The 16,458-nt window shown below is 46.6% G+C and overlaps 2 protein-coding genes across 2 annotated transcripts; both read right to left on the reverse strand.

Moving 5' to 3' along the window:
• Positions 1-255: 255 nt before the first annotated feature.
• Positions 256-2,517, reverse strand: N7496_008496 (Zn(II)2Cys6 transcription factor domain-containing protein; the record flags this gene model as incomplete). The annotated part of the gene is made up of 5 exons (XM_056701415.1): positions 256-896; positions 951-1,180; positions 1,230-1,643; positions 1,697-2,086; positions 2,300-2,517. 5 exons carry the CDS (start codon positions 2,515-2,517, stop codon positions 256-258), a joined length of 1,893 nt encoding a protein of 630 aa, XP_056553478.1.
• A 10,726-nt stretch (positions 2,518-13,243) lies between these two features.
• N7496_008497 (homeobox domain-containing protein) lies at positions 13,244-14,300 on the reverse strand (the record flags this gene model as incomplete). Its single annotated transcript, XM_056701416.1, has 3 exons — positions 13,244-13,390; positions 13,448-14,167; positions 14,232-14,300. The coding sequence occupies 3 exons, from the start codon at positions 14,298-14,300 to the stop codon at positions 13,244-13,246; spliced, it is 936 nt and encodes a 311-aa protein (XP_056553479.1).
• Positions 14,301-16,458: the final 2,158 nt, after the last annotated feature.

Genomic DNA, 16,458 nt, shown 5'->3' on the forward strand with positions numbered 1-16,458 from the left:
GTAGACTTCTACATTACTGTATTTCACGTGCTTTGTGCCAAAAGTGATGTGCTATTGATCCAAGGTTCATTAGCACATTGTATGTGTCAAGATAAAGATCGCATGTGCTTTTTCCAGGTTGTCCTGCAGAGAATTGGGCGTTTTCGAGAGTAATTAGAGACACGATAATCATATATCCATTCGCTAACGCATCATTCCATCCTGATCATTATTACTACCGTTAAGAAGTCCCTCGTAACTCCAATATGAACCCCCTCATAGATCATGCAATGCCCGCGGCACCAGGCTTACAGGCATTGCACCACCAGTGACTGGCGCTGGATGATGTTGAAACATAGCAGGCGCCGAGAATGCCGGTTGCGTAGGCACGTAGCCAGCAGGGATGAGCTGTTCAAAGCACCCATATCCCTCGACAAGAGACTCCATACCAGATGCAGGCATGAGTTGTGCCAGGTCCAGGTTCTCTGATCGCGAAGGTGGAACCACGAACAAAGAGCCTTTAAGCACGTCACCGCTTGGGGAAGCCTGCTCTGCACTGGCTGCTTCGGAATATCTGCGCTGGACTTCTCCAACAATGCACGCAATCCTGTAGGCCAGGTGGTCGCTACTTGGAGCAAGGTGGAGCAGGAAGGCCCGCACCTGATCGATCTGAGGATCCGATGGATTGTAATCACATAGAGTGAGAGCAGCATATCCAAGGATATAGTACACATTATCGATCAATCCTGGCGCAGCGGAAAATCGAGTCTGAAGGGAGCGAGAGATTATCAAACGTGCATTGCTGCATATTTCGGCAACAAGTCTGTCGGATTCTGGTTGAAGTCGAGAGGCGGTTCTGTGAAGAAGTAACTGACAGAACCAAATGCTTAGCTCGAGGGTCGATGGACCTTCATTTGCTGATGAATATATTAGCAGTTTTCATTTGAGCATTTTAGACAGAGGTGACTGACCGATCAGATGAGCCCATTCCATTTTCCACCGTTCAATCTCCTCATACTCACCTTCAGCGAATCGGAGGCGCTGGAGATTGTACTGGATCTTTAAAGCAATTCGGTAGAGCTTGATTTCTGCGACAATTCTTCCATCCTCTGGGGTGGCCCTTGGATGATCCAGAATGCGAGTACAGTAATCAAGGTGATGTTGCTGCACGTTAACAGAGCGGCCATATCCGAGAGCAGAACTTGGCCATGGTTAGCCAAGAAGGAGAATAGCATTGGAGAAGAACATACTGCAAATGAGTGAGACAGAATGTATTCCAAAGACGCATTTGAAAGAGCATCTCATCGGTCAAAACACTTTTGGTAGGAAGGTTACTGAGAAAATTGAAAGAGGTTAAGGCATGATTGATCGAGATCCCGCTCAACAACCAGCCATCCATGAAGCCTTCTTTATGCCCGGAAGTAGGGTAAAGGCAAAGCAATGCCAGCGCTTGAAGTAGGTCATTTGTCAAGGGCGACCGTCTCCAGAGGGTTTTGGTGACCCCGTGCTGTACTTGGATTGAAATTTCGTGGATCGTATTTGCAGGCATGCCTGGCAGATAACGAGATGCCAAGAGGCATGCAGTATTGAACAGCAGTGTATCTGTTCTCTGGATGCTGGATGAGAGATCTATTGAGACCCAAGGACTGAAGTATTCGACAAAACTATCCAGCGGTTAGTTTCCACATAGGGAGTATTTCGAGTACCTACAACTCACAGTTCGATCAGTTTCAAGGACAACTTTGCATCAATTATTCCTTGAGACACAATATCACCCAGCAGGTCCGCCTCGGTGGAGAGTTGGTCTCTGAAGCATTCAATCTGCAGGTCCCGGATGAACTGCACCGGCTTCAACGTAAAAGATGGCACGGGCCAATTATCGCCCGACACCACATCATCCACGCTACGTGTGGCATGAGAATGAGGGCTACCAGCGACTGTAGATGACTGATTGACCATCTGACGCATCAAATGTATCATCTCACCCATACCACGCTCCAGGGAAACAAGCCGCTCCTCGATTGACGGTATTGCCGCGTTAGCGTCTGACCAGTTGGACGCATTATCCTGGAATCTATCCTGTGTTTCTGGCAACTCACAATCCAGCCTGACGGATATATGAATTAGCACTCTGGGCCCCAGTTTGCGGTAATTGGTGGGTAAGTATGCAAGGCTTGGGGTCCCTCGAGGCGTTATCCCCCAATTAGAGGCAGATCCAACAGTAGTAGAGACAACAAAGGGACCAAGAGAACGGAAAACGCGGGAAATGGTGAAGATCATTTGTAGCTCGAGCAACTATAAGAGAAGGCATTCAACGAACCTGAGAGAAAGGCAGCGACGACAAGCATGTCCCCGGGGGTCCAGATCACACCGAGTTTTCAGCTTGCGGCATGTATTGCACGCAGTCATGGAGCGGCGGATTCGCCCTCTGGGGCGAGGATCTTGGCCGACCGAGTCAATTCGGTGGGCATCGTCAAGAGCAGCAATGCTCTTGGTCTCCCACGACGTCGTGCTATTTGTAGGTTCGGTTCGCGTCATAGCTACAGGAGGGGATTGGTACTTGACGTGTTGCTAGGGAACCATTTATGACAGATGGATAGAAAGAGGGCGGGGCGAAACAGAGATCCAAAGTATAAATAATGTGGAGGTATATCTGGTGGTAGAAGTAGGGTGTGCAGTAAAACAATAGAAGTAGGAGCAATGAAGGTGGAAAGATGAGAGGGGATCAGCAGTTGGACCCTTCCAAGCCAAGTTTCATGGCGATGGAGATCATTAAATCATTGAACGTTCGGGTGGAGATACTGGAGGCTTTTTAACAGATAGCAGTCCGTGTGGTAGGAGCCAATTGCGACAAGCCCTCGATGATTGACGATATCGATTCCGCCAGAGTGCGCAGGTACGTATCCACTTCGTGGCGGACCTGGGGTAAACAGCAAGGCATCCACCAATCTAGGAGTTCGCCACGGCTTCTAGAAAGGTAGCGATGACCGGGCCTGCTGCATGCTGCGAGGTCAGTACAGCACAAGAGAGGGGGTGATAGCTGCGCATTGGCTGTTTCTGTGATTGCCCCTGCTCACTGTCCGATGTGAGCCGTCTAGAAACGTTTCCGGGCGGGAGGGGTCGAGTAGCACCATGCTGAATCCGCCGTTCGTGGGAGCGTTCGCCAGAGTTTAGTAGTAAGATTGGTTTTGTATAAGTTAGGCTAGCTTGATTCAGGTGGTAGCCACTTGGTCAAGTGGTCGTGTTGAAGTGTCTAGTTTTTGGTCGGGGCTAACGTGGCTAACTGGGCTGGGGGTGGTCCTCAGCTAGTCTAGTCTAGTTGGCCTTATCGTGGATCCTCAGCCTCTGTTCTCTCTCGTTCTGGGCTTTTCAGTCTTATCTGAATTCCTTCTGGATTGTTCTTTCCTTCAGGGGTGTGTTGGATGTGTGCAGATCTTTGAATCGTATCATATGTCTACAATGAGACTGGATTGACTTCCTGACAAAGCCTGCGTTCCAACCGATTTTTCTCTCGTAGTCCATATCGCCTAATTATTACTGTACAGTATTAACTATCAATTCCCTCGTCGTGCATAGTGATGCAAAGTGGGGTTGTTATCATATCATGTGTGTGAATATGTGGGCCATGGATATTAAGTGGACAGGATCGGGAGTGGGGAGGAGAGGAAGAAGGCTCGGGAGATTTGGCTGGCTAGCATGTGCAAAGTGTCTCTCGCAAGCAATTCTGGTCGGGCCAGTAGCCGTTCTAGGATAATCGGGGATTAGACCAGGGGGGTCTGGTCTTGAAGCAATGCTACATTGTAACTTTTTAGACCCGGCTAACACCGGATCTCTGCCGGCTAATGCTTGGGCCCCTGCTAGCCTTATCCTTAGCGAGCTGACAATCGAAAATCCCAGTTGGAGAGAATCGTGCTGTGCGACTTGACACCTATCCATGGCGAATATGAAAGCACGATGTGTGTCTAGCGCCCGTGCCTCGATTCGTTAAAAAAAGAAAGGACATTCTTCCCACCCAAGCTGGAGAGAGAAATTATCCGACCATCACAACTACATTTTCCATGCTTCCCGCAATGATAGACGTGTGTCTTTTTTCCCCGATGGTCTAGGTCTTGACCTTATCAGGCGACACTATTTTCCGCCCCAGATTAAACCAAGTCCAAAATTAACCTTGGTACCGTTGATCGCGGAAGACCTAGACGAGCTCGCTTGTCAAGGTAAAACGTAAATCAACGTTCGTTCGAAGTCTCTTCTTAAATCGCGCGACGCTGAGTGGTTCTTGCGCAGCACCAAAAAGAACCACCATCCGAGGTTCATTTTGCTTCTCCACAGTCGGCTCCACTTAATCCCAAAGGTAATATATATTCCTTGCAGACAGCTTAGTGCCTTCCGCTTTGGGCAGTAGCGTGCTGTCGGTCGTTGAACACGGGAGCACGAATGAGAAGAAGCGGTCAGGATCTCAAGATCCAGTCTTAACATCCCCCTCAAATCCCGCTGGCTTGCTGGTGGCTTATCTTGGTTTCTTGGTTTCTTGGCCTTTTCTTGGTCTGGGGTAATGTCCGCCAGCACCAGGGCCAACGCAACCAGGATAACAGTTTGCTGGAGACCTAATTCAGCATCAAAAAAGGCCTCATCCGTGCTTGGCATAGATAGCATCATCGATTTCTAAATAATCTTGTGTGTCGTTTTCCTGGTGGCGGGGACTCCTACCCCATATTCTAATTCCAAAACGCTCGCTCTGCACATCACACATCACGCGGTCGCGATCGACTAGCCATCAACATGCCAAGAACGATTTTCATGGCTTGAGCAGTATCAAGCAATGCCCAGGGATCCTGAAACTACGTGCCAATCCTCGCTGGTAGCTGCCACAAACATTGGCATGATTCAAGGTGCAGCCTAAAGCTAAGTTCCACCACAAAAGGGTGGATACGAGGTCCGAAGTTTTAGCCTAGTAGAAACGTCTTTCGTCAACAGAACCCGGAGGCTCACAAGGCGAGAATTTGGAACATTTCGAATATTCCAGGACTCTTACAGCAGGGCGCCGAAGGCGCTTATGCAGGAAATCACTTTAGAACGCCTAGCAATGTTACAGCCAAGCTTTAGTTCAAGTTGATCGGACCAATGGCCCATGCTAATCACGGGGTCGACTCCAATGATGATCCCCATGGACACAAAGCACATCGCGAGTTAGACGAGGCTATGTATATGCATAGATCATATCTCATTGGCGGGATAAGACATTTCCCGTATACTCTTGCAAGTTGCTGGTATGAGCCCGATACTCGAGCTAGCGTGTGCTTCGCAGATGAGAATGCAGGGGTCCTCACAGCAACCCGTTACCACCTTTTGAGAGATGACGGCATGATATAATCGGCGTCATATTTTCTGGAACTGCCCGGGGTCCGCCGCCGTGAATAGCCATCATAAGGAAGCGGTTCATTAAGTCGATGATAAGGGGCCCTGCGGGTGACAGGTGGGCCAAGCCCGCTTTTGTTCCAGTGTCTCAGAGATAAGACTTTTGACTGCTGTACCACTGAACACCTTGAATTGGAAGATGCGATTGTATATGGGATCCTGAGTCGTTTCTCTGAATCCGTCCAGAACCATGCCCTTGCATTCTACATGAGCCCAGGAAGATCCTTCGGACCCCCGGCGCAGTACCTAAATTTGATATTCGGGAAAAATTAAGAACATCATGGCCTACTTGGAAGAATTCTGAGTTCTCAATCAATTGCTGCGTCTATCGATAACACCTCTGACCATTTGACCTCAGTGGTTTGGCTCCCACACAAAAGTTTGCACTAACTGTCTAGATATGTGACATATAGTGAAAATACATGCAGTCATTGACAGTCATTAGCATACGCTCGTGTAGACTCTATCTAAACTTAGTATCTCCCTCTCGAATTGTAGCTGTAAGTTTGCTCGTTCTTGCCGAGCCATATATATCGATGGGGACATCCAGCGCCAGATTTGGCAAGCCTAGGATGATATCCAATTTTTGTTTCTAGGTTTGCCCCTAGCCACTCTATAATGGCCCCCTAGGCTGCTAGAGGGCCACAAAACTTGACTTAATTCCATAATCGGTTGTTAACTCCGAGACTCTTGTCTCTTGATAAAGGTGGTCTATTGTCTAGCTGGCATGGCACAGATTGCAGACTTAACCACTTTTGAAGGGGATTAAGACTGAGACCTTGCTGCAATATGGGGAGGGGAAGAGTTCTGGTACTTGATTCTGCTTCATTAATTGTAAAAATTGAGAATTTTCCTTTGAGAAAACCCCCTTGAGTCAGTTAAAACAGCCTAGAGTTTTGATTTTAGTAAAGTTGATTGGGTTGACTGCTTTCTGAATGATATATCACGCCATTACCCTTCTTGGAGATATCCGAAATTCGTCACGCGGTATTATGCCTCCGTTCCCTCCGTTCTGCATAGTTTGTGGCTGTTGGAATATTGAATTTATATCATCACGCAAGTATAACATATCATTTCACAGGGTTTCCAATATGCTGTGGTAACAGTATAGAGCATTCCTGCTCAAATAATGTGCTTCGAGCATCCAAGAAAGGCCTTTGCAGTTTTTGACCCTCTTAGCTCTACAGGAACACCCTCCCAACAGTGCTAACCACCCCCCAGTGGTCACATTTATATCAGCATGGCTACATCTGAGGTTTTCCCATGAATGCATAATCCAGAAGCATTCACTGTTCAATAAATCTTTAGCATCGTATATTTACTCACGAGAAATTTCGTTTCTATAGAGCAAATCAAGATACACTACCTCTATGCGAGTAATATCCTCCACCATGATCCTAGCCGCGTAAATCATCCGAGAATGATGCATGAAACTAGTATCAAGATCTAATATAGTTGGGCATCATTTGTGTGCGGGTCGGAATTCTGCAATTCTGGGGGAGAAGAAAACGGAATCGTTTAGCTCTTTGGTCATATTATAACGCGCCTGGTTTTCAATCGTCTTTTTAAGGTTCTAAGATTCTCTAGCCAAACAAAATAAACAGAAAGGATAGCCTTGGGCTACAGAGCAGAGCGGTATTTTTTTCTTTCTTTAAGAAGACAGCCAAATGGCGTGTTATACGAGACTTACTGCTCTTGGAAACCTCTTTTGTCGAGTACCCAGTGCTAGAGACTGCGCAAGCATGGCCACACTTCCTATTATATACTAAAGCGGTGATGGAAATAACAATTTCATGGCTCTCAAATATAAACCAGGTAACTAAAAGTTTAAAATGCGCAACTTCGAGAAATGCTAGCGACTTCTACTGGGTCATGTTGTTATATGATGCGCCATAATGACCGTTATATAGCGCTAGTGTCGATAGGGTAAATAACCGTGACAGTTAGCTAAAGGCCACTGTATAGAACAATACCATATTCGAAGGGATGCAGCCCGAGACCTCTTACCAGGGTCTTGGTGACAAGCTCGCCTCTTTTTGCTAAGTTGCAATCTACACTCTAGCGATTCTTCAGAATTCCTGGTTTATAATGTGTACGCACCTATGATTACATTCTGATACAAGCCTTGGTCAGATTAACTGTCAAGGCCAACAATTGTAATTTTGTGCATTGAATGAATAGCACTACCTTTCCTAGAAAATGGCTTCCAGAGGCCATTATTTATTGGTCCCAATCGTCTCCTCAAGCATAATCATAAAAAGATCTATATAGTTGTTGAGACCTTTGAGAGCATAGAAGCCTGGTCCCCTGAGTATTAGGCTCTTGGGCAGGCTTTCTAGGCCAGATGCTGCTGCTCATGGGTGGCTACGCTTTGAAGACATATGAGGAGATTAGGAAGTAGATAGAGGATTTCTGGGGTTCAAGTCTTGGTATGCAACTGGATATTTCTCCCACATTTGATATTCATAGGTGTCTATCGCCCATTCCAACTAACACAGACAGAATGGCCTTTCGAATGATGCGCCTTCGCTTGGTTTTTTTATATGTCAACGAAGCGGATATTTTTTTGGATCCCAGGACTAGGCAGTTCGGGCTTCGCAAACGTTAGAATTCAATCTCGGGCGTTCTAGTATAATACACATGTCAGTGGCTTTGGTCATCTTTCGTTTGTCATATATCAGATGTTGATGGGCACTCTGGCACTTGAAGTTTGCTCTGTGCACGTGAAACTTGCTCTGTGCGGCGGCACCCATTGCTAGAGTTGACTGACTACGATCTATGACTATTATTTTTACTTACAATCGCTTACCCACTCCCAGATGCTGCATCCATAACAGATTACGGCTGGACCAAGAGCGTATTTAGCCTGGTTTGCACTGCTAAAGCCTTGGATATATCGCTATACACCTTCGTCGGTTGTTTCACCCAGCGCGAAAATTCTCTAGTAAAAATGCTCTAGCTGTGGGAGAGACACCAGCAGTTAGCAGCCCCATGTCAGCGATTCCAGTCTCGACAATTATTTCTGTGGTTTCCAACGCTAGAGATATTCTGGGTGTTACAAAACCAGACATAATTCGAAACGTAAAGCTGGATTTAAGCCCGATCTCAAGTTAATCGGCATCCGGCGAAGCATATAAATGCATATTTTGTCTCTGTCTTATCTTGTGCACAAGAGCCACCCCACTATATACCGAAGGAGAGAGAGCCATTGAACCACCAGCACACACTACACCGGCTAAATCTTGACAAATCGAGTGTCAACTAAGTGGTATGTATCTACATAGGGAAAAAAGTCTTCGGTAAATGAGACCGTTATTAAGGACGGCATAGGGGCTCTTCGAAAAGCCATGTTATCTCTTGGAGGCTGCCGATGTATAAATCAATATTTACAAGATGAATAGTTAGTTATATTGGAAATAGTCAATAACGCTAGCAAAGCAGAGGCATATCTCAGTTTGACAAGATCATGAGCGTTTATGTCCAAGATAATCAAATGGGCAGCAGCAGGGACTCTTCTAAGAGCCCTTTCTATTTTGAAAAGTCATACCCTCTCAAGTGAAACCTGCATCCAGTTATGCAGTCAGCAGCATACCATTAAGAAATATAATTCCTGGGTGAAAACTAGGAGCTTGCTCGGGACTATTCTGGGCCACGGTGAGCAACTATGCATAAAATTATATTCCCTATAACTAGATTCTGTGTTTCTGTGTCGTTCTTTATGCTTCTTACGCTTTTTTTTCTGGTGTGATATGACCTCAAATTCTTGGTGGTTAGAACAAATGATGAAAGACGCCGAGATATATCAATTGCTACGACGCTAAGCTACAGCCAAGCCGGTTGGCTCCTTCATTAAATCCCATTGAATACACTTAAGTAACATGCGGGAGATTCGTGTACAATATTTGGAGATATATGTCCCTAAGGGAGATTGACCTCTCCTAGCTTGAATGCTGGAATAATCTTATTAACTCGGGCCTAGGATCCCCACCCCCCATACTCACCGATATTTGCAGCTCGGCAAATCCGGTACCTTGCGTAGCGCCGTGCAACAAGAGGTCACAGCCCACAACCGAGGCAGGCAAGTACGGCAGCTAACTCGATACGGAAAGCTCCGCGCTTGAGACCCTCTTTGCCTACAATACAAACGTGAATTCACTACTGAATTGAGAATGGCACTAAAGACTAGATCTCATAGATGAAAGAGTGGGTACACCACCATCCAACCTTCGGTCAAAGATTCCAGAAGAAAAAGACGTGTCCCGGGGATCTCCGTAGCCATACGACTCTGGATACTATATTAACACTATTGATTTACTACTTTTTAGAACAGTGGGTCTACGTCGATCCTAACTCAAAGCATAGATAGGCCAATGATTATAAGAATCAATAGTGCAGATTTAAAGCTCTACAGTAATAGAATCCTTGTCACTGACGAAAGACAGAGAATGTAGTGGATACTTTACATAACCATAAAGGTAAGTTATAAGACATTTAGTCCGATGCTGGTGTGATAAGGTAATATGAACGTACCCTGTATAGAAGCACTACTAAAAGAGACAAAAAAAACAGGAAGTATAGGTCACGAACCACGATTGTATTCCTACCACGCTGATCGAAGGATCGACACCAAAAATAGGATAGCGCATAGGCCAGAGAGGGGCGCTGCGAGGTGTTCGCGATATGTCAAATTTTCTCCGCGTACTCCGGTGATGCAAGAGAAAAAGCTCACATCAGCCGCGTGTCTAGTTGATCTGATTGGACTAGCTCAGACTCCGCGACAAACCTATTCTCCTCTCGTGAAAGCCTAATCTATCTACGCGATCGTCTCCAGAGCAGGCCACGGGACTGACATGAGACATATCATATATTATGTAGGTGACAACTCCGACGGAGTAGCTTTACCGACTCAAAACAAGTTTATGGGCGTTGTATCCGCTTCAGTCAGTGTGATGCTCCTCGCAGATCCTCTGCAGCGGCTGTGACACCCCATCGTGCGCGAGAGTGTCATGGTGTGAATTCACCGCTATATGATGCATCGGGTAGGTAGATGTCTATCAGCTATCTCATGCATTGGTGCCCTCGAGCGCGGGGCTATGGAAGACAAGGGGGTTTGTAAGGTTGTATTTCCGCTCGGTATGATTCGATGCCACTGTCGCTCCTCGCGTTAGGATTCTTTTTCCTAGTACGGGATCCGATGAGTTACTGTGCATACATACTGCTATAGGTAGTCCCCGATACAATAATGCCGGGCGCTACCTATTATCATAACTAGTTTGTATGTGTATTGTATGTAGTATATTCATGGTGGCCATGCCTAAATTATCCTAAATTCCTATTTAAGTCGGTAGACGACCGGCTTCATACTCTGTTTCTCTGTGTATTGTCATAGTTCCTTTTTTTTTTTTCTTTCTTTGTTTCTTTCTTTCTTTGTTTCTTTCTTTCTTTCTCTTTCCTGTTAGTTAACGTGAATAAAGTGTAACTATTCGGTGTGTCGTTTATACATACTTCGAGGATGATCTGTGTCGACAGCAAATCTAAAAGCCTGCGACCGAAACCGTCCTTAGTTTTGTTATGACTACCGGCTATCTAATTCTAGATTTAGGCAATCAAGTATTTCCCATAATAATAGACCAACCTAGAAAATCAATACTCAAAAAATGCTACACAATTCATTTTCAAGGGCGGCCCGGCTTCTCCTTGTCGCAGCCACAAATCTGGGAGTTAAGATGTCTCAGTACATGTGGGTACAAGAAGGATGGGAATCAAAATGTGGCTCGGCGTATCAGGGTGGTAGATCACTGAGTTTTCAGATTTCCGAAATACTTGGGTCGCACGCCATCGCTCAGCAAGCGTAAGTTATTTAAGTTAATTATTCAAAGCCTCCGATAATTCTCCATGTGGCAGCCGATCATCTTGAAGATTGTCGATTCCTTAGCCTCATTCACGTGGCTGGCATAAATAAGTCTGGGGACTGGGGCACACTCGAAGGAAAACAAGACGGGCGAATCAATCTTAAAATTCGTCTGTAAGAGCTTGTAGAATCGTTTCGATGGTGCGCTTTGAACCAGGTGCCAGTTGTTACCTTACCTAGGTAAGTAGTTACGGATTAGATAAAGGTCTTGGGCCTGGTATGCGATTCTACTATGACAGCTGGCAATACCATATAATGATTGCTTGGCTTTACAGGCACCCACATATTGTAAGAAATTTTACCACTGGCATTGTCTAAGGGCATCGGTAGATGTTTTCTGTCCGGTATAGTCGCGAGTGGACCGAAGTTTAAGCGCTGTCAAAAGGGGTAGACACTCCGAGGAAACTTTGGAGGCGACGTCATGGGGCACTAGGGCACTTAGCAATATTGGAGGCACGAATCCCGATCGGAGTTTGGTTTTTGGTATTTGGATTTCCAGGCCGGCATCTCTGGGTCGAGGTGGGTCAACAGGGAGTGGCAGGTTGAGCGGACGAGGGGTGGAAAGTGGGCTAGGGAGAACTCCAATATTGAGAGTTTTGTAGTTGGATCCTAAACCGGAGATGGTTGGAGACAAGTTGAATCCATGGTCAGAAGATTATTGCGGCCCTAATATTGAGTCGTCTCGGCACCTGGCATGGCCGATCCTGGAGAGAGCTTATTATTCGGGTCTTTGCGGTGCTAGAAATTGAGGTCGGCATGGAAGTATTCCGACGCCCCATTGACATAATGGGATTATAAGAAGTTAAGAACAATACTAACTAACAGGGACCCTGTTATTCATCTTTAGGGGGAAGTGGATTAATAGAGTGAAAGGATACCATTGCTGAGGAAGAAGTGTCTTTGGTGCTCAGCTCGAGGAGGGGCTACGGAGATCTCGGATCGGATTGGCTCAAATAGTGGCCCCCCTTATGCCGCCCAGTCGTAAGGCACGATCCACGTTTCCCGTCATGCGTGCAATAATAATACGAGATCGCCGGATTTTGCTGAGTGGGGGAAGTGGTAGTTACGGTATGCGTATCCATCAGTACATGATTACTCCGTACAGTATTTCTGTTCAATTCAAGAGAGCTATTTATGTGCTGATCTTGTGGAGCAAAGAAACCTCAAATAATGATGATTATTAGTAATGCAGGAGAGTTTCGGGCATCGGCCCTAGATCTTCCCTGCCTAGCAACTTAGGACATGCGATGTAAGTATAGATATTAGAACGATGCAACAAGTGCCTAGGTAGCTGGAGAGAGAGAGAGAGAGAGAGAGAGAGAGGGAGAGAGAGAGAACAGAATTATGATGACATGGCATCCAGTGATTGAAATTTCCTTTGCTATCAAGATCCGAGGACCCGTTTTCCCCTTCACAAGCGGCCTGGTAAATAACATGCATAGCAAAATTAGGGTATCAAAAACAGGAAATCTGAAGGGACCCTCTCTGCCTTGCCTTTTCACAGAGCAAGAATCCTATATAAAGTAGCAAGGAATAATGTAAAACAATGTAAAACAGTCTTGAAACATATCAAGGAAGACATCAGGAGAAAGGAAAAATGTGAAAATGAAACAAAAACCAAATGCCAGTCTATCCCTATTTGCCGTGTACCAAACCCCATGAATCGTGAAAATGAGCTGAAAAGGGAATATGAAGATGGAATCAGGAAAGGTGGGAAGAAGAAATTTCCCAGTCGTAAGCCAAATGAACGCTTGAAGTTGCGACGCCATGAACCTTGAAATATATGCGAACAAATGAAAAATCAAGGCCGTGGTCAATAGAGACGTGAACCGATGCCAGGGTCCTAGCCGTCATGAAGAAATAGACGAGGCGTTGATATGTCGAGATAAATAAACCCATTACGACTCGAGTGAGCGCTGCTCAATCTCAACTCAGGGCTTAGTGGTGCGATGAGGGTAGCGGCTCTTGATCAATGTCGCTAAATGGAGAGTGCCTGGAAGAGTCGGCATCGCCTCCACCGCTTCGCATTTGATTCCGCAGTGCTGGAAGCTGTCTCCGTCGTGCGTTGATAAACCAGTTGCTGATCTAAAATCCAGATGTTAGTCACGATGCCATCATGTTACTTCGACCTGTTCTTCTTACCTGGCTGATCGATAGGCCAGTTCGAGTCATGAACATCTGCTTATCCTCTTCGCTAGGATATGGGTGATCTAGATGCTCATGGAACCAGGCCCGCAAGATATCCGTCACTGGTTTAGGTAAGTTACCCCGTCGACGCTTCGTCTTGGGATCAATCGGGTCACCCATGATGCCAAAGTTGGCCTGCTGCGGGTGCGTCATCATTGCTGGCGACATTTGCTCGGGGTCGCCGGGGTAGGGCATAGCTGGGTGTCCATAGGGTGGTTGGCCGTGCATTACTGTGTTTGTATAAGGCTCCGCATTTCGTCGATCGCCCATCGCTCCCGGAATCGGACCTGGCTGGCCCGAACGATATTCTTGTGCAAATGGGTCGGAGCGAGGGGCGGCCATTCTATTATCAGGATATCCTTTCCTGTCTGGCATGGGTTGAAGGTCCCGTATGGGTGGAAGAATCGGACTAGGGCCTCGCGAGGCATGGTCCCCGAGTCTCATGGATAGGTGATCGCCCATCGGTCGGGGTGAGTGCTCGCCTGCACGGGTTGTATATTCGCGGGAATTTTCGCCATAAGATGTTTTCGAAGAGGCATTAGGAGAGAAGCCGGGCATTGATCTGGGATCGGCTGCCATTTCATGGCCGGAGGAAGGACGCTCCTGCGATTGGTGACGGGAGGCATAGTATGACGCGGAGGAGTCGATCTCTTCATGGAGGTGCGGTGGGAGGAGCTACCGATGTACTTTGTTAGCACGCTAGTGATTAGGGCGTATTCTTACAGGCGCTTTCACTCACTTCGCGAAATGATGGAAGCGTTTGAGGGTGACCGGCGGCCGGTGCCCTGCTTGCATACGAAATGGCCATGTCGGTATCGTCGTCCAAGTCCCGGGACCGTGACATAGACAAGGCTTATAATAGGCGGGGAAGAACGGAGCAGGGCGAGTATATATAATCAAGACAGAAGATCAATCGGGCAAACTATACGAAGCGCGAGTTCACTGTCAGAAATGCAGGCTTCTAGGGTATCGATCGAGATCTTCCAGGCTAATCCAAATTGCTTTTCACCATTTGAAAAGGCCAAGTGGAAGACGGGAGAGGTGGAGTTGTAGATAGAAAAGAAGATCGGGAGGGAAGAGGTAAGGTGTGGTAGTGGTCGAGTGTTGAACGGCTGGATAGCAGCAGAAGGAATTGCGTTGTGAACACTCACTCTGGGAACCTTGCCTGGTTTTACGTTGACATCGCAGGTCACCGAAAGGCCAAGATTAATGCAAGGTTGGGGAATGAGGGCGAAAAGATGGGACAGCGGTTTTTAGAAATCAAAGTAATGCAGGGCCCTTGTACATTTTATTTGATTTCCCCTCCGCCCCAGAATAATAATTAAAAAATCGAAAAAAAAAAAAAAGGAATATTAATTATATATTCAAAATCCCAATCCAAGCAGACATGTTCCGAAGACCCAGCTGTTACATATCCATGGAAAAGCAAGAACAGGGGGGGGACCCAGAAAAATGACGATCGTGGACATGAAGTGGAGACTGGAAGGAGCCACAAACTACGGAGCCACAGCAGTAGCGCTCCGTGTTCTCGAGGCATGCAGAGCGGAGAAGAGGGGGTTGTGCAAATCAAGAACCCTATGGAGCATCCTTAAGGTTGACCTTTGACAGATAGCGCCAAGGATCCTCTCATCTGGTTCCTGTCATCCTGGAATCGGCTGTCGTGTTAGCGCCAGGATCTATCAATTGGCGGGCTCTCAAGAACTACTGTTCCCTTCCCCCGGTTCCACGCTAAGTCATTCCTGGTTCCGTTCTGCTCTTTTGGGAGGTTCCCATTTTTTTCGAGTGTCTATTATCAGTGCTGTCTCATATTCCGATCATTACGTTATCGTCCTCTTTCGGAGCAGAGAATTTGAGCTGACCTTGTTGGATCGGTATTAGTTATTAGCAGTTTGTTATCAGGTTAGGATAAAAAGGGGAAGGGAGGAGACAAAGTATTCCTTAGGCCGGTCGAACTTTTTGGACGGGCGCGACCTTGGATTGAATGGTTTGGCGCCTGGATAGGTAGTATCGGCTGAAAGGTAATAATAATGATGGGGTTAGGGCAGAACGGAGGAAAGGTAGACAGACAGCTGAAGATCTCCATTCAGCCGCGGCAGATGGAAATCCGATCTCATAAATTCAAAACCACACTACAAGTTTGAGGGAACCTCAAAAAATAATCACGATAATCGGATTTTTCCCCCAAGACTTTCGAGTATTCACAGAGACTTTAGATGTTTCTTTTAAATAAAATGTCACTAGCGAGACTCAAGGGATATATTGATTATGGAATAACGAGCACGACATCCCAGGGCCAGGTGAAAGCAACCCAACATCGTCGATGCATAGGGCCAGGAAATTGGGGGAGGGTGTGTAGCAGGCAGACGAGACAAGTAATAGAAGTGGGATGCCGGCAACAATAGCCGTAGAGCGGGCAGTTCGTACTGTAAATGGAGGATGGAAGGGAGAAAAATCAGAAATAAAAAAAAGAAAAGAAAAGTGGGGAGAGACGGCATTCTGGCATTCACAACGTACGGAGTACAGTACCGTACCTGAGTCAGGCTGAAGTTAATTAATTCAAATACTGAACTCGAACCGGACATGGAATTATTATTATTTCTTCTCCAATAGTAGTAGTGGGAAGTAGAATTATTCCACATGGGAAAAGAAGGAGAAAATGGATAATTTGTCCCCCTTCAGAGCGCCCGTCGCCCGAGCATACAGAATTGTACTGTAATCTGGTCGAATTCAGTCAGTCAGGCAGATTGGGGCTCGGGGCCCTGGGAGTCAGATCATTTCACTCTTGCTTTTTTTTCTTAGCCTTCGGTTTCCTTCTTTGCTTGGTCGCTCTTTTTTGACGGTAGCAGAATTTGGAACAGTTCGTCGTGTGGTTAAAAGTCAAACCAACCACATTACGAGTGAGTGTGGATCTCCAACCCAGAAAGCGGGCTCCGAGTCGAAGGGAAAAGATCGCCAGAGCCCTCGCC

Source organism: Penicillium cataractarum (assembly GCF_028827025.1).
Source record: "Penicillium cataractarum strain IBT 29864 chromosome Unknown utg000007l, whole genome shotgun sequence".
NCBI lineage: Eukaryota > Fungi > Ascomycota > Eurotiomycetes > Eurotiales > Aspergillaceae > Penicillium > Penicillium cataractarum.